The 23,117-nt window shown below is 39.3% G+C and overlaps 1 protein-coding gene across 5 annotated transcripts in view; it reads right to left on the bottom strand.

Annotated features, from left to right (window-relative positions):
* Nucleotides 1–2,163: 2,163 nt before the first annotated feature.
* aktip (akt interacting protein) overlaps nucleotides 2,164–23,117 on the bottom strand; it is a 38,360-nt gene continuing 17,406 nt past the window's right edge. For 4 of the 5 annotated variants that reach the window (XM_078544284.1, XM_078544285.1, XM_078544282.1 and 1 more), the window contains 9 exons: nucleotides 17,230–17,339; nucleotides 16,191–16,399; nucleotides 15,732–15,796; nucleotides 15,521–15,621; nucleotides 12,526–12,614; nucleotides 11,526–11,624; nucleotides 9,146–9,253; nucleotides 5,905–5,965; nucleotides 2,164–3,215 (listed from right to left, as the gene is read on the bottom strand). In XM_078544284.1, coding sequence (XP_078400410.1) covers nucleotides 3,108–3,215; nucleotides 5,905–5,965; nucleotides 9,146–9,253; nucleotides 11,526–11,624; nucleotides 12,526–12,614; nucleotides 15,521–15,621; nucleotides 15,732–15,796; nucleotides 16,191–16,399; nucleotides 17,230–17,271 — 882 coding nt within the window. In that variant the 5' untranslated portion in view covers nucleotides 17,272–17,339 and the 3' untranslated portion in view covers nucleotides 2,164–3,107. Of the gene's footprint in view, nucleotides 3,216–3,527; nucleotides 4,181–5,904; nucleotides 5,966–9,145; nucleotides 9,254–11,525; nucleotides 11,625–12,525; nucleotides 12,615–15,520; nucleotides 15,622–15,731; nucleotides 15,797–16,190; nucleotides 16,400–17,229; nucleotides 17,340–23,117 lie in introns of those variants that run through there. The other variant, XM_078544286.1, reaches the window with a different exon arrangement.

The raw sequence follows: 23,117 nt of genomic DNA, 5'->3' as shown, positions 1-23,117 counted from the left end.
GCTTGTATGTCATTGAAGTATAAACTTGTTTGTTAGGACCAAGCAATATTTTAATAAGCAAAAAGTATACATTTTAGTCTGTACACAATTTTTTAAAGTAGACCAGAATCAAAATTGCTATAATTTACACTTCCACTGATATTTCTGTTGAAATTCATGACGGCCAACCATTTGAGTCACCTACACCATTTCCCTTTCTACGTCACAGACTCATTTCAGTGTTGCACAAGTGGCTCCTCAGTTGCAAAATAAGAAAGCATTGCCAATTATTACAATTATGAAGGAAAACAATATTACGGAGTAAAACTAGGAAGAATAAGTTAAATTGTATAAATCACGAGGCAGATATAAATGAAAAATAGGAGGAATAAATATTTTAGAATTTTATAACAAACTCTGAAGGAACTAAATTTTATTGAAAGAGGTTTACTAAAGAGAAACACAAACTTAATTGATGTAAAAGAAAAGGAAAACTCAAAACCACAAGTGCATAAGCAGTTAATCAGGAGAAAGGAAAGGAAAATATTTTGGGTGTAACTCAAGTCAGCGATTATGAAATGAAGCCCTGGCTGAATGTTCATCAATCAATCTTTCAGATACTAACTCACATGCTGAGCTGCTTTACTGCATAAGTTTTTTAAAAGCATTAATGACAACTGCCAAGACTGATTTAAGACTAAATTTTACCTAACCGAGAACAGGACAACACTCAGCCGCATTCCATGGAAAGGAAATTAGCTATTGTAAACATCGGAGCACAAGTAGTTTTAAGGAGGAAAAATCCTGATGTGGTGTTTGGAGGATCTTCAAAGTCCATATTAATGGATGCAATTTTATCCAAAGTGGAGATTGGAATTGCTTACCTTTAGATTCAACAAGGTGCAGTTTCCATATCTGGCTGGCGTTCATTTTTCTCCCAATGCTTCTAGACCAGGGTTTTGGGAAAATAGAAAGTGGATTGGTGCACAATCGGATCTTACTGCTTTAACCACAAGACAAGCTGTTGATTTTACGATAATTTGAAAGATCCTGCTACATGGTGAAGGCTTAAGGCAGAAAAGGAAATAATGCTGCTGTTAAACTTGGAAAAAGACCAGCTTACACATGCACATAAGTCATGTATCACAGTAAAAGCCATTATAAGTGCTAATGTAACCTTTTGGACAAAGTCAATATCTATATCAAAAACTAGTTCTGGTCCAAATACCCACATTATTTGATGCATCAGAAGTCCAAATATAGTATGGAGAATGTGGTCTTCACTGGTCATCTTTTCAGAACCTCTACCATCTGATGCATTTTTCAAATTGTCATTGAAGAGCTGGCTAGCCTTATGTAAATCTGTCCATCATTTCATACAGTAGCCAAACTCTGGCTTTGCACATTGATCAATGCAATTTCCAGGTGAAGTGGAATTAGATGGCAGTGGATAATACAACCTGAATAAAAGATAACCCCAACACTTGAGGCTGCAAAAAATAAGAAAGGTGAAGAGTGAAGGAGAGGAGGTAGCATAGTTAGAGGTTGTAAAAGGGTATGGTGATGGGTGGAAAAGAGTTAAAGGCAGTCTTATCAAATAAGTAGCAGATTTAACCTTGTGAGCAGATTGCAATCTTAAACATATTCAAAAAACTTGAGGGCATTCCACAAACAGAAACAGATTATTGTTTTTGTGGAAGGGGTACAACAAGCTGCCAAAGGGCAGAGATGGTGAAGATTGCCACACTGCTGGGCACAGAGATGCAGAGCAACGATAACTGCAGTGAAGAGTATGGTGAAAAGAGTGCCAAGGAAAGCCTCACTTACTGATAAAAGGAACAAAGCAGGCTGAGACCAGGGTGCGAAGGGGAAAAGAGAGGCGTGATTTTGAAGAGTGGGGCTAAGGATCAAGAGAACAGGAGCCCTTAAACAAAAGCTGAAAAGTTTTAAATTAACAAAGAAGTTAAAAATTATTTGAAGAGTTAACTTACCTAAAAAAAGATAAACAAAAAGATGGCATAGGAGCTGAAGATAAAGCTAGAAGATTTGCATTGCACCACCACCTGGTGGTTAGCACATGCAGCTGCAGCAATCAGCAGGCCATACAGGATCTTACGAGAATGTGCCATGACATAGCAAAATATACACAGACACACACATGGCAAATACATTAAAAGCAGTTGGTACAGTTTAGCTTGTTTTTATTTTAAGGGTTAAGCCATTATGACATCAGTTGCTAGGCCAGCAACTATTTCCCCCATAAATGCACCCCAATATTGGTATCCAATGTGACAAAAACAGCATTTTATGAACATAATATGCTGTATTACTGCATAAGATAATTAGAACATGAAAATGTCCAAGTAACAACATTGGAAAAGGCGTCTTCTTTGAGTTGAATTACTTCAAACAGTCATACACGGTATAGAAAGACCACTGAAATGACAGAACGTGGGGCTCACTGTTTGTACCAATCTGTTACTTTAGCTTGGATCAGCCTGCCCTAAACGTACACCAGTGGACTATTGTCATGTTTAGCACAATTTTCACCTCAAAAGTACTAACTGTAGTACCCAACAAGCTATGTACAAAATTTATACACCAATATATTTACATTAGAAGACCCAAATGACTTACGAAAACAGCTAAACACTGTCATACACTATGTAAAATGTTTTTGATTTGAATGGATTATTGAATGTCTAAACTCACATCTTAAATGCTACAGACCAGCCCCAAAACATGAAAAACATTTCTACATCATAACAGTATTACAAAATGGTGTCATCTTTCTGACATACGCAGTCAATTTAGTTAACCACCCCAACATAATTGATAGTTGTATTGCCAAGATTACATAGGTAGTAGATAGAGGTCTCCAAAATGCAAGTTTTACAAACTTTCAGTTAAAAGTTGAACTTGAATACAAGTTTAAAATTTTATAATCTACACAAAAGGAACCCTGTCTTCAGCAGTTTGATTATATATATATATAAAACTTTTGTTTTTACAATCACTGCTAAAATAAAGTCCAACATTTGCACCAACAGGAAACAGTTATATTCCAATTGACCTGGTCCATACGTTTCACAGGTGGAAAGTGCCTGGTGTGCTGTTGCTAGGAAGTACTAGGTTTGTACGGTGTTTTCATCTTTGCTGAAAGGTTGTGTTGAACCAGGCTTTACCCAGGAAAGGCCAGTCATGTGCATGCTTTTGGTCTGATCATCAGGCTTCCTCTAGACAAGAAAATTTATTTTTAAATGATCTATTAAACTTTACAAAGGTAGTAACTTAATGCACAGATATTCAAACTGGTGCGGCAAGGCACAATGTAAATTAAATACAATAAATTTTACAGCTAGTTCATCTTTCATGCTATATATAAGTGAGCATATTAAAAAGTAATTGAAAGGAAATAAAAGCAGTGAAGGGGTAAATTTAAAGTTTATTTTAAAGTGGGGAGAGGAGCAACAATAAAGGGCTAAAAAAAACTTGCATTTGTGAAATTATTTGAAGCGCATCACAGGTGCATTATAAAACAAAATTTTCCACCAATAAGGAGATATGAGAACAGGTGAAAAATGTTTGATCAGAGGTAGACTTTAAGGAGGATCTTAAAAAGGAGAAAGGTGTAGAGGCTTGGGAGGAAAATTCAGAGTTTGAGCCTAGGCAACTGAAGGCTGGAGATCAGAGCACATTCATTCTTCTGCCTAGGATGTAAGGCTAGAGAAAAGGGAGGACTAAGTTCATGAAGGTGAATGAGTATTTCCCTCTCCCAGCACTACTGCATTCATTCACGTTAGGAGTTGGAAAATTAAAAACGTCAATCAGGGCAAGTATAACAGCAAATGAATTTTAATAAGAGTATCAGCACAAAGCAGTCCTAGAGACATTAAATTAGTTTTTAAGGTAGTAACTAGATTGTAAAACGAGAGAATAGAGGGTTTTTTTTAAGATCAAGTATGGGCATCCGAGACCTGTTGCTTGCACTTCCTGTGCCATGTGTGAACTTCAGGACCCTTTCACATGTCTTGGGTGACATATGTGTAGAGAACGTCTCCAGCTGGAGCTCAGGATTTCGGAGCTTGAGAGACAGCTGGAGTCGCTGTGGAGCATCAGGGAGGATAAGTGTTTCTTGGATCCTACGTTCCAGGAGGTGGGCACAGACAGCAAGAGTTCAGGATAGTAGATGGGTAGCCATCTGTGGGATCAGAAAGAGACAGGAAGTCTAAGTGTGTGCCACTCTGAAACAGGCACTCAACTTTGGAGACTGCTGGGCGTGATGATACCTTGAAGGAGTGCAGTTCAGACCATGGCACTAACGGGCAAGGGACTGCACAGGAGGGAAAAACAGCAAAGAGTAGAAATCCAGTAATTATAGCAATATCTTGAGTCCTGCATGGTGTATTGCCTCCTTTGTGATGATCTTTACCCTGGCGCTGAAAGGGTGCAGAATATTCTGCAGGGGGAAGGGAGTGAGCCAGAATTTGTGGGACACATCGAAACCAACAACAGAGAGTAGGTATTGAGGTACTACAGCCAGATTTCCAGGAGCTGGGGTGAAAATTTAAAGAAGTCTCCCAATTTTCCCCAGATACAGGGAGATGCCAGAAGATTGGAGAGTGGTAAATGTGACACCTTTATTCAGGGAAAAAAAAGTGTAAAGAAAGTCCTAGTAACTACAGACCAGTCAGTTTAACAACAGGTGGAGAAGGTTTTTTTTTAAAAATCAGGGGGAAAAATCCTAACAGCCACTTGGGAGCAATTTGAGTTAATTAAGTATAACCAGCACAGATTTGTAAAAGGCAGATTGTGCTCAACTAATTGAAACTTTTTGAAGTGACAGAGTGGATGAATGAAATGCAATGGATGTTGTCTGTGAGGATTTTAAGAATGCATTTGACAGAAAAGATCAACAAAATTAAGGGTCAAGGAATAGGAGTCACTGTCAGTTTGGATAAAAAAAATTTGGCTCAAGGACAAAAAAAAACAAATCGTAGGAAATAGTTATTTTTTTCAGACTAGAGGATGATGGACAATCGTGACTTGGATGTTGGAATACAGAGTAAAATTTCAAACTTCAAATTTGCTGATAATACCAAATTTGGAGGAGTGGCAAATGGTGATGATAGAAATCAACTGCAACAGGTTGTAGATAGGCTAGCAGAATGACCAGACAAGTGAAAATGGAATTTAATACAGAGAAGTGTGAGGTAATGCATTTTGGCAGAAGGGATAGGGAGAGGCAATATAGATTTAATAGCACAGTTCTAAAGAATATGCAGGACCAGGGGGACTTGAGGGTGTATGTGCACAGATCTTTGAAGGTGGTAGGGCACAGAGATAATGAGTGGTTGGCAAAGCATATGGGATCTTAGGCTTTATAAATACAGGTATTGAGTACAAAGTTTGGGGAGGTTATACTGAACCTTTATAAAGCTCTGGTTAGACTGCAACTAGAGTACTGCATCCAGTTGTTGTCACACTTTAGGAAGGATGAGAGAGTCCGAAAGGGTGAAGAGGTTATTTTTCACAATGTTGACACAATGAAATGTGAATGTTGTTCCAGAAAAATGATTGCAATCAAACCAAAAGTACATTTAACTCAAAAAAGTAGATTAAAATGCTTTTTGCACAATGATTGATGAGCACGAAAAGTGCCTCAGTTTTTCATGAATTTTAAAAGTTGCCATTTTCTCAAACTTCAAAACATTGCCAAATGCAATTGAACAAGCAAGGAGCTTCCCACTGGGTAACATTGGAAGCTAATTACACAAGGCAGTAGTGTGTCAAGAATTGAAGAATTAGGCTTGAATATTTGCAGAATGCTTGCCACAGGAAAGTGGAATACCTGGGTCAAGTGATATCTAGATTCACCAGCAAAACATTTCCTCATACCTGATGCAGGAAATGAAATTAATTTACCTTCTGAGTTAACATCTTCTCTCTGGCTTCTTCATGTATTGCTGGATTCCAAGGTGAAAAGCTTTGGAAGAAAATATGGGAAGTTACAGCCCAGTTTTCCCATCATGCATATGAACGTCAGAATTTTTCTTTAATCTCTTTTGAAGTCATTAACTCCTTGCTCTGGTAGATTTCCACTGGTTTTGAATGTTTTTCAAAGTGATCATTCATCAAGTGTGAGCCTTATTGATGGGGAAACTATTCTGACCACAAAGGCATGGCAGCCAATTTTTTTTGTACTCGCTGAATTACATTGGCTTCCAGTCAAGCAACACCTTGATTTTAAAATTCTCATCCTTGTTTTCAAGTCCCTCCATGGCCTCACTCCTCCTTATCACTAATTTCCTCCCTAACACTAGCCCTCAGATATGTGTACGCATCTAATTCTGGCCATGAGCATCCCCAAGTTTATTTGCTCCATCACTGGTGACTGTGCCTTCAGTTCCCTGGGCCCAAAGCTCTGGAACCCCCTCCCTATGCCCCTCTACATCGCTTTCTTCCTTCAAGACACTCCTTAGAACTTATATTTCTTTGGCCAAGCTTTTTGTCTCCTGATCCAATATCTCATGTGGTTTGGCATCATACTTTGGTATGTAATAGTCCTATGAAGTGCCTTGGTATGTTTCATTATATTAAAGGCACTATATAAATAAGTTTTTAAAATTCATTCATGGGATGTTGACATCATTGGCAAGCCCAGCATTTATCGCCCATCCTAATTGCTCTTGAGGTGGCACCTTCCTGAACTGCTGTAGTTATTGTGGTATTGGTGCAACCCGAATGCTGTTAGACAGGGTGTTCCAGGATTTTGACACAGCAGAGAAAGAATGGCGATAATCAGGATGTTGTGACTTTGAGGGGCACTTGCATGCAGTGGTGTTCCACTGCACCTGCTGCCTATGTCCTTATAGATGGTAGAGGTCATAGGTTGAAAGGTTCTGGTGAAGGAGCCTTGGCAAGTTACTGCAGCACATCTTGTAGATGGTACACACTGCTACTAACACTGTGCCCACATTGGAGGGACTGAATGTTTAAGGTGGTAAATGGGGTGCCAATCATCCAGGCAGCTTTGTCCTGGATGGTGTTGAGCTTCTTGGTGTTGTTGGAGGTGCATTTGTCCAGGCAAGTGAAGTGTATTCCATAATACTCCTGACTTGTGCCTGTGGATGGTAGACAGGCTTTGGAGAGTCAGTAGGTGAGTTACTCACCAGAGTTACATGCCACAGAATTTCCAGCCTCAAACTTTTTTTTAAGCCATAGTATTAATGTGGCTGGTCCAGTTAAGTTTCTGGTCAATGCTGACCCCCACCAAAAGGATGCTGAAGGTGGGCAATTCAGCAATGGTAATCCTATTGAATACCAAAGGAAGAGGGTCAAATTCTCTCTTGTTGAAGATGGTCATTGCCCTGCACTTGTGGCATAAATGTTTCTTGCCAATTATCAGCCCAATGTTTTCCAGATCTTGCTGCATGCTGTATGAACATGCGAATTAGGAGTAGGCCACTTTGCCCCTCAAGCATGCTCTGCCATTCAATAAGATCATGGCTGATCTGATTGCAACCTCAACTCCATATTCCCAACCAGTCCCTGATACCTTTCATCCCCTTGCTTATCAAGGATCTCTCTAGCTCTGCCTTAAAAATATTCAAAGACTCTACTTCCACCGCCTTTCGAGGAGAGATTTCCAAAGGCTCACAACCCTCAAAAACTCTCTCCTCATCTCAGTCTTCAACGGGTGACCCCTTATGTTTAAAACAGTGACCCCCTAGTTCTAGATTCTCCCACAAGAGGAAATATCCTTTCCACATCCAAAACAAAAACAGAATTACCTGGAAAAACTCAGCAGGTCTGGCAGCATCGGCGGAGAAGAAATCAGTTAACGTTTCGAGCCTTCATGGCCCTTCGGCAGAACCATGAAGGCTCGAAACGTTAACTGATTTCTTCTCCGCCGATGCTGCCAGACCTGCTGAGTTTTTCCAGGTAATTCTGTTTTTGTTTTGGATTTCCAGCTTCCGCAGTAGCTTTTAGCTTTTTGTTTTTATCTTTCCACATCCACCCTGTCAAGACCCCTCAGGATCATTTATGTTTCCATCCAGTCACCTCTTACTCTTCTAAACTCCAGTGGATACAAGCCTAGCCTGTCCAACCTTTCCTCAAAAAGACAATCCTCCCATTCCAGGTATTAGTCTGGTAAATCTTCTCTGAACAGCTTCCAACTTCTTTAAATAAGGAGACCATTACTGTACAGAGTCAGCATGGACTATTTCATTAACTAAACACTGAGCAATCAATGAACATGCCCATTTCTGATTTCACAAAGAGGGAAGATCACTGATGAAGCAGCTGAAGATGGTTGGGCCTAGGACAATGTCTTGAGGAGCTCCTGAAATAATGTCCTGGAGCACCAGAGCTTATTGGTCTCCAACAACCAAAACCATCTTCCTTTGTGCTAGTTATCACTGCAGCCTTTGGGAGAATTTTCCTGGATTTCCCATTGACTTCAATTTTGCTAGGGTTCCTTGGTGCCACACTTGGTCAAAGACTACCTTGACATCAAGAGCAGTCATTCTCACATCACCTCCGGAATTTAGCTCTTTTTGTCCCTGTTTGGACAAAGGTTATAATGAGATCTGGAGCTAAGTGGCCCAGGCCTTCACCAGACATTTATACACCTGGTTTATTAAATAACAATCACTGGGATCCCCTGTTTATGTGCACCTGTTTAATATGGAAAAAGCTTAGTCCCAAATTGCAGTTCTTCTACTGCTTGCCTGAAGAAAAGCAAATGTATGATTAAAATCTTAGTATATTCATCTTTTATGCAGCCTTTTCTTAGCAATAAACCAATACAAATTGAAAAATTTACTCATTTAGAGTTAGAGTTCAAGGCCAGGCTTACAAGAGTACACATAACAGCAACTTATACACTAGCGAGTGAAGTGCTGAGCCAAGTATTTAACTTCATCAGGCTCTATATAATGTTTGAATATCATTCATACCTGGAAAAATCCTAAAACTCTAAACTTGAATTTCAAAAAGTTTGATCAAAACTTTTTTTTAAACCTATTTTACCTATGTGTTCACAATATTCCTAAATATGAAACCATAAGTCACATGAAGCATTAAAACGCACATCAAAAAGCAGGTTAGATACAATAAACACCATCTTGCTGTGAAGTTATCCCAATCAATCACAGCTTACCTAATTGCATAAGGGTCATCCATCTTAGGTTGATCAAAGAGGCGACTGTTGCATAGTTTCACACTATCAATTACTTTGCTTTTGAACAAGTGGATATCTTTTTCATATCTGGAAAGGAATTTATAAACTCAGTTTGACAAATAGGGTGGCTTCTATCAAACAAATCTTGAAAAATTGAAAGGCAATGCTTAAAGTTGTGGTCTTATTTTTATAAGTTTAATTTATTCATGTTCTCACAAAAGCTTTCCAAGTTTTTCTTTAATAATTCTCTATGTTTTGTATGACTTAGATAGAAAGGCAAAAAGATTCTTTGTGCAAGTAACAACCCCTAATTCACAAATGAGGTTGCACATATCTTGGAATGCAAAGTAAATTAATAGTGCATGCCCACTGTCATGAAGCTATTAATATATATAATATTTTGGAAAATATTTTTCTTTTAGAGGTTTAGTCTGCAGGTATGTCTTAATTGGATTAAAGCCAGCTAGTCTGGATGCTTTGAAATGTACTAGTTTGAGACGTAAACAGAGAAGTAGAATGTATTTGTATTTTTTGAATAGCGTATTCAAGAAGTGAAGTGAAAACTTGATGCCTTTCTAGCAGCTACCAAGCAATATGTTTATATTGCTAATAAAATCGGTACAACGAAAGGGGATTCATTGTTAAAAGATGAAGTTGAAACAGGCTGGTGAGACAATTAGAATTCAAATCAGTGGTGGTAGGTATACCTTCAGCAGTTTTTGGGTGTGCAGGGCAGAGGCATTGTAAGATCAAAAGGCAGCTGCAAGCCTCCAACTGGCTCCACAGTGAAAGAACCTCATTTTGAATTCGTACGGTGAAAATGCTTTGCCTGGTGTTTGGTTAAGTCTATGGGTTGTTGTTGCCTTAATGGAGATTAGTTTGGGAATGTGTTAAAAGTTATGATAGTAATTTGTGGCCATGTGCATATATTTTAGCCTATGTAAATTAATGAAATGTTTCAATTAGTTTAATATAAATCCTCAAGAGCTGATGGTCTGATTCCTGAATTTAGAGTCGCATTTCAAACATAACACTTAAAATTATAGGTTATGACAGTTGTTTAAAGTTTCCCTTCGGGATTTTTAAATAATTCCGCTTTACCAACTGCATCGGTCTTAACACCCACTTACACAACTTAGTTGTGTTATAGTAATGTAGCTTGTTACAAGTAGGGCAGGATGTTCCAAAGCAAAATTTCAAATCAATATCTGACAAATTTGGCTATTCTTAATTTTTTTCTCTGAAGACAACTTTTTTTTTGCTAAGGAGGTACATTAATATCCCATTCATTGGTCAATAATATTTTTTTAAACTTTGTAACAACTTGATGAGTGTGTTCTGGTGCCAAATCACCATAAGAGCAGGAAGCTTTACAAAGGGATTTGGACAGATTGAACTCTATCTGCTTCGGCATTGTCTATTCATTCTGGAGAAATGCGACACTATCTATTTTGGATCCATGAAAGATGTATCAAAATGCTCTCTTTATGCTGAGAGGCTAGGAACAGTAGTAAGTAATTTGGACAGTCAGGCACACAAAAAGTGATCACGAAGGCAAATGGAATGTTAGCCTTTACCTCCAAAGGAGGTTTGGAATACAAAGGAGAGGAAGTGATACATCAGTAGTCTTGGTTTGACCCCATCAGGAATACAACATTCTGTTCTGGCCAGAAAAAGATTAAGTTTGAGGACAGGTTGCATAAGATTGGTTTGTATTCTCCTGAGTTTAGAAGGTTAAGGAGTGATGTAACTTGGTGATTAAAATGATGAATCAATTCAATAAAGTAGGTGAAGGCAAGCTGTTTCCTCTGATGAGGGAATCCAGAACCAAGGGGAGCAATCTTAAAATTAGAGCTAGGCTCTTCACAAAGAATGGAAAGAAAGAATGTGGAACTCTAACACAAGGAGTGGTTGAAGCCAGCAGTATAGATGCAATTAAGGGGAAACTAGACAAGCATACGAGGGAAAATGGAATCGATAATTACAATGGTAGATTTGGATGAGAAAAAGATGGGAGGTGGCCGACGGGAGCATAAACAATAGCATGAACTGGTTGGTCCAAATGGCTTGTATGTGCGCCATATATCAGCTTCTATTGACGTTTACTAGGCAATAGTTACTTGCTGAAATTATAGCAATATTTTTCTAAGTTTACTATAAACACAAACTTTTGAAAAATATAGTTCATCAAGCTACAGAAAACTATTAACTGTTGTTAACAAAGTTAATTATTTCAAACAACTCAATTCAGTTATTCCTAATTGTTTCAAACCAATAGTCGGTTACATTAGCACTAGTTTAGGAGCACTAGTTTAAGACAACTCAGTTTTTTAAAAAAGCAATTTTATTTTTTACTCACAGTACTGCAGCTTCAGGGTTCAAGGGGTTAACTGTATCAATCTTGTAGAATACACGACGAGCATACATCAGCACCTGCCAGATGTGATTATGATTCCGCCTGTGGGAAGAAAAATACCACAGCAAGATAGCATTAAATCATTTACATTTGCCTCTTCTACAAAATCTTCAGGAAAGAAGTGTGTGCAATGGGGCAAGTTTCTTCAGACATTTTCCCACACTGCCATGAAGCATGTGTGCAATCTAGTTCCCACCTACTCTGAGGATATGGGGATAAGAATTGCATAGCTTTTATCTACAACTTAACAGACTTGCGTCAATATAAATAAAGATGTGCTTCCGAGTGTGAAGCTGGTCCTTAGACAACTTGTGCAGCATCAGAGAATTAAAGAAATCAACATTAAGTTAAACCTCAGACAAATTTGCATTATTTTTGTAACAGGAAATGTCAATGTACATTTATTGCCATGGAAGGGAAAGCCATGAATGATTCCATTCAAGTCCATTGTTAAAACAGATTAGTCAGCACTGCAACCCATTTTTAAAAAATTTCCATGGTACTTCACAGAAGCAGTATAAGACAAAATTAAAAACTGGGCTACAGAAGGCAATATTAGGGCAGATGCCCAAAAGCTTGATCAGAGAGATAGGTTTTAAGGAACATCTAAAAAGTAGGAAAGAAGGGTAAAGAGTCAGAGAGGATTAGAGCAGGAATTCCAGAGCTAAGGCACAGCCTCCAATGGTGGAACAATTAAAATCAGGGACGTGTAAGAGGCCAGAATTAGAGGAGCGCACATATCTTGGAGGGTTGTGGGACTGGAGGAGATTAGAGATAAAGGAGCAAGGAATCGACCAGGAATGCATTAGAATAGTCAAGTCCAGATGGTAATAAAAGTTATGGCTGAGGGTTTTAGCAGCAGAGTTGAGCAATGTTAGAGGTGGAAATAGGCAATCATAATGATGTCATGGTTACATGGTCAAAGCTCATCTGAGATACTAACCTCCACTTTGTGAATGCTCTTTTTACATCCAATTCTCCTGTTGTTGGGTCTACTAGTGGATGGAAGACTGGCATATCAAACATCAAGCGCTAAAATAATGCAGAACATAAAGATGAAACAATTAGTTTATTTTAATTCTTCTGATGCCAACAATGTTACACTACTTCATGGAAGCTTTCTCTCTCCCCAAGGTTCAAGTTTCACACTGCAGTTACTGACCGGAGACTGGTATCTGCTGGCTGAGGTTAGACATTGGGGTTAGACCAACCATGCTTTAATTGCTGGCCCCTGCTGTTAGTTTTCAATGTTAGAGTGTCAGCAGAAGCTTCTGACCTCTCCAAGCATTAAATATACTGACTTTACAGCAGCCAATGCAAATTTGAAGCAGTATCATATGACCTCCTGGTGGGGGAGCAATAAGATACTGGGTTTCACTGCTTGGATTCTGTGCATTCAGGTATCAGACTGGATCCAGTACAAAGCTACACCAGTAGTTTTCACATTAATGTACGGCATGGATAGGTTCCATCAACAGTCAAACTTTTGAACTCAGCAAATGTTGGCAGGATCATTGAATTACTGACTTCAAACACTTTTTTCCCCTAAAGGGTGCCAAAAAGCTTTAAAACCAGTTAAGACTAAACATTAACGAAAATTTCTGTAGCGCATATATTTTATATTTTCCACTTTGCAGAGATCAATTGAAACACACATTTAACTTTTAGATGTTATGCTGAGTACCTCAACAAGATCAATTGTGCAACTCTAGAATTGAGTCAATAATCTGAATAAGTACGTACCACACCAAAAGCTAAGACTTCCAAAAGGCTTTCTCTACAGTGCCACATAACACAGACGCGCGAGAAAAGTTATAGGTCATGGAATAGAAGGGACAGTAGCAACTTGGATACAAAAATGGCTGAGGGATAGGAAACAGAGCAATGGTTAATGGGTATTTTTCAGGCTGGAAGGTGGTTTGTAGTGGAATTCCCCAGGGGGTCAGTATTGGGACCCTTGCTTTTCCTGATGTATATTAATGAAACAGATCTTGGTGTGCACGGGACAATTTCAAAGTTTGCAGACGGCACAAAATTTGGGAGAATTGTAAACTGTGAGGAAGGCAGTGTAGAACTTCAAAAAGGACATTGGCACATTGATGGAGTGGCAGATGAATTTCAATGTGGAGAAGTGTGAGGTGATACACTTTGGAACAAAGAACATGGACAGACAGTATGAAAAAGGATACTACTCTAAAGGGTGTGCAGGAGCAAAGAGGCCTGGGTGTATATGTACAGAAGTCATTAAAGGTGGCAGGACAGGTAGAGAGCTATTTCTAAAGGGTACAGTATTCTAGGCTTCATTAATAGGGGCAGAGTACAATAGCAAGGAGGTTATGATGAACTTGTATAAGACAAAGCTTAGACTTCAGCTGGAGTATTGTGTACAGTTCTGGGCGCCACACCGCAGGAAGGATATGAACGCATTGGAGAGAGTGCAGAAGAGATTTACAAGAATGGTTCCAGGGATAAGACACTTCAGTTATGAGGAAAGATTGGAGAAGTTGAGACTGTTTTCCTTGGAGAGGAGAAGGCTAAGAGGAGACCTGATGAAAGTTTTCAAAATCATGAGGGGTCTGGATAGAATGAGACTGTTCCCACTTGTAAACAGATCAAGAACCAGAGGGCACAATTTTAAAGTGTTTTGCAAAAGAAGCAAATGCAAGGTGAGAAAAAACTCTCAGCGAGTAGTTAGGGTTTGGAATGCACTGCCTAGAAGTGTGGTGAAGGCAGGTTCAATTGAGGTATTCAAGAGGGCGTTGGATGATTATTTAAATAGATACAACATGCAGGATTATAGGGAAAAGGCGGGAGGTTGGCACTAAGTTAAAATGTTCAGAGAGCTGGTGCAGACATGATGAGCCGAATAGCCTCCTTCTACACGGTAACAATTGAGATTCTGTGAAGAGTATTAAACAACCTCCAGAACTGACCGTCACAAGCATGTGGCTCTGCACAGAGCTCTATATATCGCATCCAATATGAAGCCAAATTTGAAAAGTTTCCAGATAATCCAACTAAAAAGCAGTCACTTAATATTGAATTATTTTGAGATCAGATACTCTGATAGGATATTCCAAACGCTGAACCATGCACACTTCAGATGCCAGCTGACTGCACTCTGCAAACATGCATACACAGAACTCTAACTTCATATGGTAGAAATCAATGCAGGAACCAGTAGCATTAACTAGATTTGAAACCAGTACTCAGAACCGTTGGGCTCTAATGTAATCCATTTCTGAGCTTTTATTTTAAAAGTTTGTTTGAACATGTTTCTCTTACCAACTTTTCTCTGCCTACGTGTTAGACAAGGCATTTTAGAGGTGGCGCCCCAAATTGGCAATTACGCCCCTGACTGGCCAAAAACTAGGAAGTACAACTGATTTTCAGGCTTTAGAAGTGTAGATCAACATAGCTAGATTACAAACACAACCAGAGTAATTGCTGACAGCCCTCAGATTAACAGTAGACCTGCTGCCAATGGTCAAGCTCTCTTTTGCAATAAAGCATAATCTCAAGAGGCCTCATCCACAGCACCCAAAGGAAGGCAGCGAGGAGAGAGACAAACATGACAATTTGAAAGAGTGGAGGAAGAAATAATTTCATTCTGAATCAGCTGCATTCTTGCTTACTACACTCAGACAAGTTATTTTATTCCTCACTTTAGCTGACTGTGGGGAATGATGAAAAGCAATATAGTCAGTTGACTGGAGATGGTGGTGATCTAAATGAAGCGTTACTTTGTGCTTATCAAATAAAGCCGCTTTAAAAATAAACAGTGCATTGGTACCTACTACAGCACGAATGCACAAATTGCTCTGTGGCTTAGTATATTTCATTATGTTCACCTTAAATCATGTTGCAAACGTGATGAAACGTGCAATATTTATACATTCTAAAAGGAAATAAACAAGTGGAAAAGGAACATTACTTACAGGGCAGTCTCCATCTGGGTAGTTGTCAGGAATATAAATAGTAAATTTAAATACACCATCCTGATATAAGCCATGTCTTATAAAGATCACCCCAAACCACACTGAAAAGAGACATACGAAATAATTAATTTTTCCAAAGAAAATTGTAAATCAAATAGATGAAAATCAAAACCACTCAGATTATATAGATGATGATGATGATGAGACTTACTTAATGCAGAGCCATATGAAGGTTGTACGTAAACTCCAGGCAGTTTCTGTTTTACAACCAAGGTACTACAAAACATAAAATATCAACATTTCTAAAATTTCAAGCACAAAATGACTTCTGCTCATCAGCAAAGTCAAATGAACACCCAAACCCAATCTCAAGTTTAATAAACTGCCAACTCCGACACATCGATTAGAACAGTCACGTTGGAGATGTCAGGGCTACTCTGAAGATATAGCTGAAATTTAGAACACTGCCCAAATAAACCACAAAAGGAAACTTGCTACTATTCAAAGTATCAATAGCCAGCCTCCTCAACTGAATTTTGCTTACCTCATTTACATGAATTTCAATGGGAGAGCAGATTAAAGTTAATGAAACTGAACAAAGCACATAATCACATAATACACTGATCTGCACATCTGGAACCACAGTGAAGATAGTAAGAGGGCTACTTACAATTCAGCAAGGAGAGAATATTCTAGGTAGAAGGGGCCATATGATGCATGTGTTCCATTAGTCGACTGTGTCGATGTGACAGGAGAAATGGGTTTAGTCACAGGAACAGCATTTTTTGGTATGGGGGGCAACTGTTTCTTGGCTGTTGAAGATCGTGGAGGGCTGGTCTTCTGTTCTCCAGACAAACCTCTTTCTTCACTGTCAGATTTCTTTATAACACAAAATCATTACCATAAGGTATGTTTTAAAATTCAGTGTCCTGCATCACTCACAAGTATTACTTTAAAATAATGCTGCATATATTTATACATGCGTTGAAAAAAAATAACAAAATTAGCAGCTCTAGAGATTGTGATAGGAATGTTGGCATATTCCTGGAAGTGGGAAAGGATGGAATGTCCCGATCAATCCTTCCTCATTAACTCTTGGCAATTAAGCCAAGGATGACACAGGTGGTAACCTCAAAGCAGGCCAAAAATATGCAGGACATCTATTAAAAAAAACAATTCTTGAATGAGAAGGTAAATTGTGCTTAAATCCTCCCATCAATCCTCCCATTGATCATATATGTTCCCACCATTCAATATAACTACTCAAATCTGAAAAGGCATTTTTGGTAATGGGAGGGAAGTGAACTGTGACAGATTTTAGCCAAGTCATACACTTATCACAAATCTAGATAAATGTGCAATCCACAAGGGAGACTTACTATGTGCGTCCTACAAACAGAGTATTGTAATTGCACTGTAATCAAGTCATCCATCACTATTGCTCCAAAAGCTCAGAAATAAGGTAATCAGCAATTCAGACAAGCATTACATGTGAAAATGCAGCTATTTTAATATCTGGTAACATGGATAAATCCTAATTAAGCTTTCTTAAAATACAGAAAAACTTGCACAAGCCAGAAGTATTTGTTCATATTTTCAAACACTAGGCCTGGTTTTGTGCATTCCTTGCTCTCCTCCAAAATGAAGGTAGGTCTTGGGCAATTTTTAAATTCTTATTAATACATTTGTGACAAATGTTTTTCCATTACCTTTCGTGCAGAACTTGTAGACATGCTCCAGAAAGGGTTCATTACTTGTACCAGCTTCACTACCAAGTCAAGCTTACACCTGCTCGAACTTCTCTAGTCCACTTTATATTCTGGAAAAGATTTTTTTAAAAGTATTAATTTCTAAAACTTTGTTCCTATGTCAAGAGTTTCAGCATACAATTCTGAATGAGGTTCTTCCACACTGCGGTTTCAAATCTAGGTCCCAAAGTCCCAAAGAGAGGCTGCTTTGAAAGTGCTCTTGAATTAAGAGCTAAATGCTTTTCTTCCTGAACGAAGAGAATTCTTGCCTCTCATATTTTACAAAATTGTTAATGTAAATCTGCAGTAATTTTATTTTTAAATGCAGAGGTAATTTTATGGCATTTGCTAAATCTGCAATGTTTTAATATATAGAAGTATTAGTTGGAAATAAAGATTGAACATTTCAGAATTTGCAGAGTTATAGTGTTTCTCTAGAGTGCATTAACATTACAATTGTAGTTACATTACCAGCACTCGAGAGGCTTTACCCAAATTAGGGAAGTCTTTATAAACTTCCTCAAATTTTTTTCTTCCCTGGTAGTTGGGCAGCTTCAATAGATACAATCCATCTACAAGCTTAAATTTTCTCCTAACCCCACCCCCTGTTACCCCTAACTAGTTCTTCCAGAGCAGCTCTAATTGGACAGCACAGACAGAGTAGGAAATATTAAGGATATTTGCATAGAAATCAACAGAATCAGGTGTAGCACCCTATTGATCACCCAGGCTTGGATTCTCCCTCATAATAGCTATCCAGTTTCCTTGGTGGAAAATGCCCTCTGCATGTTGAGCAGTGACAATATCACAGCCAGGTCTGATACTAGGTGCAAGAACAAAACTACTGAACTTGCATTTATACAGAGCCTTTCACAGCCTCAATTTCCCAAGGCATTTTATAACCAATTGAGTAGTTTTGAATAGGTACAACTATATTGTAGCAAACACAGAAAGCAGTTTGGAAGGTCCCACAAATAACAATGCAATAATGACCAGATAATCTGTTACAGGAAATTGGCCAAGAGCCAAATGTTGGCCAAGAGCCAAATGTTGGCCAGGATGCCAGAAAGACCTTCCCAAATCTTCTTCAAAATAATCCCAAGGGATTTTTAAGCATTTGTCTAAAGTACACAATTGGAGCAGGACATTCAGCCACTTGAGCCTGTTCCACCAATAAGATCATAGATGATCTGTATCTTAACTCCATTTACTCAACTTGGCTTTGAAACGTTTAATTGCCTCACAACAATCTCAACTTTCACATTTTCAACTAATCTAGTCCTCTTTTGGGATTCCAGATTTCTACCACACTGATTAAATGCTTCCCATCATCCCTGAACTGCCTAATTCTAATTTTAAGATTATGATTACACCCCCTTATTCTGAACTCTCTCACCAGAGGAAATAGTTTCTCTCCCTACCAGAGTAGGGGAGACGGGGCTTTAACATCTCATCCAAAATATGGCACCACTAACAATGTAGAACCTCCTCAGCACCACAGGGAAATGTCAAGCTAGATTGTGTGCTCAAGTGTTTATTATGGTAGTTGAACTCACAACATTATAACTCAGGTGGAAGTGCTACCATTAAATCTATAAAACAGATGCACACAATCTGAAAACTATTGCATTACTAGCATAGCAAGCCTGTCTTGTAACATTGGCTAAAAATATGTAGCTTTACAAATTATACAAAAAGGGAAGCCAACACAGAGCACAAATTAGCATTATAGTACGAAAGGAAATTATGAATAAAAACAAAGTCATCTCGCCTGGTCTGCCTTTGGAAGACCTACAGTATCGTGCTGGAAAAAGGGCCCCTTCTCTGGAAGTGCACTGTCAGCTTCACAAGGTTACTCAGGAAACAAATGTTTTGACATCTTCTGGCAGCTGGCAATATTCTTTGCTAAGTCAGACAGGCAAATCATCCGGTAGAATCAACTAGATACCTCAGATACACTTAGAAACAGAAGCTGGATACAAAACCAAGAAACTTGGATTTTTTTTTGAAAAAGTGTGCTGACTCTGAAGTTTTTAGGACTACCAAAATAACTTTGAAAACTATATGAAAAGGAGTTTTATGTCCATTTTGAACCTTTAGTGTGAACTGCTGCACTTAATCAGTACTTTGTAATAATGTATAGAACAATCAGGCGAGGGGGGTTTGAATGGCTCCCCCCTTTTCCCGCTCGTTTGACCGCAACAGGTTTTTTTAAGAATATACTTGCCAACAGTGTTTAAATGTTTACACACTGTAATCAAAAAAGACACAAGACAGGTTTCCTTTACTTTTAACAGAAGTTTTATTGTACTTCACCCGGTCTAAGTAAAACAACAGAAGACTGTTACACTACCAACAAATGTTTCTACTGGGCAAGGCGGACCCCAGGGTGGAACCCTCCTTGATAGATCCTAACTTTTACGTTTTGATTAGAAAATGGAGAGTGGCTACTGGACAGAGTCACAGGAGTCAGCTGACGAACTTCAAACAAAAGAATAAAACATTTATTAAACAAGAAAAGATGAACTATATTACAATAGTCCTTCACCCACAATTATACCTTTACAGATATATACAGATTCGTAAGGATAACAAGTTACAAAAACTATTTTACACTCTAATGTTCACAGTAAACACAGTCCATGTAAGCCAATAGGTGACCTTTGGTCAGACACACCACACTCTGAAACCAAGTGGCAGATGCCACCCCAAACAGATGCTACGGATCTCTCATCAACCACCCCCAGATGCTCGTCACACCATGAACCAACTGGTCTCACTGAACTCCATCTTTCGCACAAGTGTTTCCAATCTCCACTCTCGAAGAACTCGCTTTTGAATCTTCTTCCAAACAACGCTTTCTCTCAACGCCTTCCACAAGGGTCCACCTCCAGGGTCTCAAACGCTCCCCTGGATTGCCACGTGCATTCAAGCTTTGCTTTCCATGCACTCTCTGACTCAATCGTGCCAACAGAACACCACTGCTTCACATGCCCATAGTAAAGAGTTACAGACCTTCAGCTGTCTCTTTGGATCTTCTGGCTTCTCCCAAGCCCATTTTGCTTTAAGTTTGTATTCTGCAGCTTTCTCCCTTTAAGCTTGGAGCCTCTCTGCTCCTCAATCTTAACTTCATTTAACAGGGCCTTTTCCAGGTTCCTGTCCTTGTCCTTTTACTTATTTTCTTGAGCCTTCCTCTTTTCCCTTTAGGACCTGCTCCCTGCAGTTCCCTCTCACAGTAGACCGCTGACAACTTGGTATCTCCCTCGAGATTCAAAACTCACTTGACATTCACTGTTAATTCAACTTTAGAGAAACTCATCTAAGATTCTTAGACTTATTCTCCTCAGCAGTCTGCTACTATGTCAGCTAAAGAGAGACTTAAACCGCTCCCTTCACTTTAGAGCAGAATGACTAACTGAACTTCGACTGTATTTGGTTTCTTTGTGGCTGTGTGGGGCCTCTCTCTCTGAACCCCTGTTGCAAGACTACAACAGGTTTTTCTACCTTGTTTGTTTTAACTCCCCTTAAAGAGCTGTAAACCTCATTAAAATGTAGACATCTTTGAAAGTGAAACTAAAACTCAAGTTCTCTCTTCCTTAACACATAATTACAGCAATACAAATTAAACTTAAAACTTATAGATATACCTTATTCCTAACACACACAAACTTAAACTCTCTCATTCCTAACAATACGCTCAGACTGTCATGCACAGAGTACAGAGTGGGTAAGGGTAGGTTAATCAAGTTAGAGCCCAGAGAAATAAAAGGGATATACAGTTCATGCAGACTGGTGACTTGGCTGGCTTCAGGCTGAATTCAGTGGTTTGGCTGCCTTCCCCCTTTGCCACATGGCCTGCACTGGGTCAAGACAGCAGTTCACCACCACCTTCTCAAGGGCAATTAATAATGGGCAATAAATGCTGGCCTAGCCAGCGATGCCCACATCCCGTGAAAGAACTAAAACAGTCACCCAGTGATTGAAACATGGTTGTGGTTAGTGTGTTCCCATTGTAACTTGATTAGTCCATGTCTGGGAATACCCCTCAGTCAGGGTCCCACTGTCCAAATGATCAGGTTTAACAGTTCATCTCCACTTTGTTGAGCACCCCCAGTGATTGTCTTGATGCTTTGCTAATGAGGACAGGATATATGGTTTATTCATATTCCCCTGAGGTAATTGGCTTTGATGGCTTTTGCAGATATGGAGTCTCCATCTCAATGGGTTGGAATACGGAAGGTACAGGGATGCAAATTGTGTAGCCATCTTTGGCTGCGAGCTCAAGTCACACTTCAGTCTGTTTTGAAAAAAAAAATTCAGGTTTCCAGCCAATGGGTTTAAAAATAATTATTTGATATAATGCATGTTTTCGTGACAACACTTAGGAGAAACAAAAGGAACCAGCCTCCAATCTCTCTCCACTGCTGCAAAGAACCTAGCACATAAGATCCGAATTAATGGCTGCACCAGAGCCACTGGGAGTGAGGGTGATGTGGCCTGGTGATCCCCACAGCCAGCAGAGTAGTCAGCACCCTTCAGATCTCCCTACCTTTCTTCTACCACATTTCCAGGATACAGCAACTCTCTCGGCTTCACCAGATTTTCATGCTTTCCTCCTGCTCTGCCATTCTGCTTTAACCATTTATCTCTCCTCTGAACCCAGCTTTTGTTTCTATACTTGTTTCATTATCACCTTGTTATTTAATCACGCCTGTCCATCACCACAGACCGCAGTATTTTACTCTTATAACAGTGTCATTGGTCTGCTTTTCTAATGTGCGAACACACATATCAGATAGAAAGATTAAGAGTGCAACAGCTGACATGTCATTACATTCCTGTACTTCCATAAAGGTTATTTTCTTTCTGCTCCCCTTAAGTAAAACCTCTGCACTCCAAATATATCTCAACTGGAGTCATCTGTCTCAGAGCATAAGGTCAGAAGTGAGGGTGCGTGCTGATTGTAGAGCGTTTAATTCCACACTCAGACTGCTTCATTATCTGTGGAGTTAAGCCCACGTGCACTAAGACACAGATAACATTCACACTAGGGCTGATAAGTGACAAGTAACATTTGTACAACACAAGTGCCAGACAATGACTGTCTCCAACAAGAGAGCATGTAACCACCTCCCCTTGATATTCAAAGGCATTATCATCACTGAATCCTCCACAATTAACATTCTGGGGATCACCACTGACCAGAAAATTAAGTAGACCAGCCATAAATACTGTGGCTACAAGAGCAAGTCCGAGGCTGGGTATTCTGTAGCAAGTTAATCACCTCCTGATTCCCCAAAGCCTGACCACCAACTACAAGGCACAAGTTAAGAGCATGATGGAACACACTCCACTTGCCTGGATGAGTGCAGCTCCAAAGATACTCAAGCACCTTGATACAATCCAGTACAAAGTAGCCTGCTTGATTGGCACCCTATCCACGACCTTAACCATTCCTCCCCTCCTTCCATTGACAGCATATAGTGGCTGCAGCGTGTACTATCTACAAGATGTACCTCAGCATCTCACCAAGGTGTCTTCAACAACACCTTTCAAACCCACAGCCTCTAGCATAAAAAAAAAACACTAACTGCAAGTTACCCTCCAAATCATGCACCCTCTCAACCTGGAAATATATCATCCTCCCTTCATTGTCACTGGTCAAAATCCTGAAACTTCCTCCCCAACAACACTGACTTGTACCTACAGAAGGATTGTAGCAATTCAAGAAGGCAGTTCACCACCATCTTCTCAAGGGCACTAAACACTGGCCTTGGTAGTGATGCACACATTCCATGAATGAATAAAAACATACATGAAGCCACAGAAAAGCCTCCAGACATACTACA

Source organism: Cetorhinus maximus, chromosome 6 (assembly GCF_964194155.1).
Source record: "Cetorhinus maximus chromosome 6, sCetMax3.hap1.1, whole genome shotgun sequence".
Taxonomy (NCBI): Eukaryota; Metazoa; Chordata; class Chondrichthyes; order Lamniformes; family Cetorhinidae; genus Cetorhinus; species Cetorhinus maximus.
The sequence above is the reverse complement of the archived record's forward strand: the minus strand, read 5'-3'. Positions and strand labels throughout refer to the sequence as shown.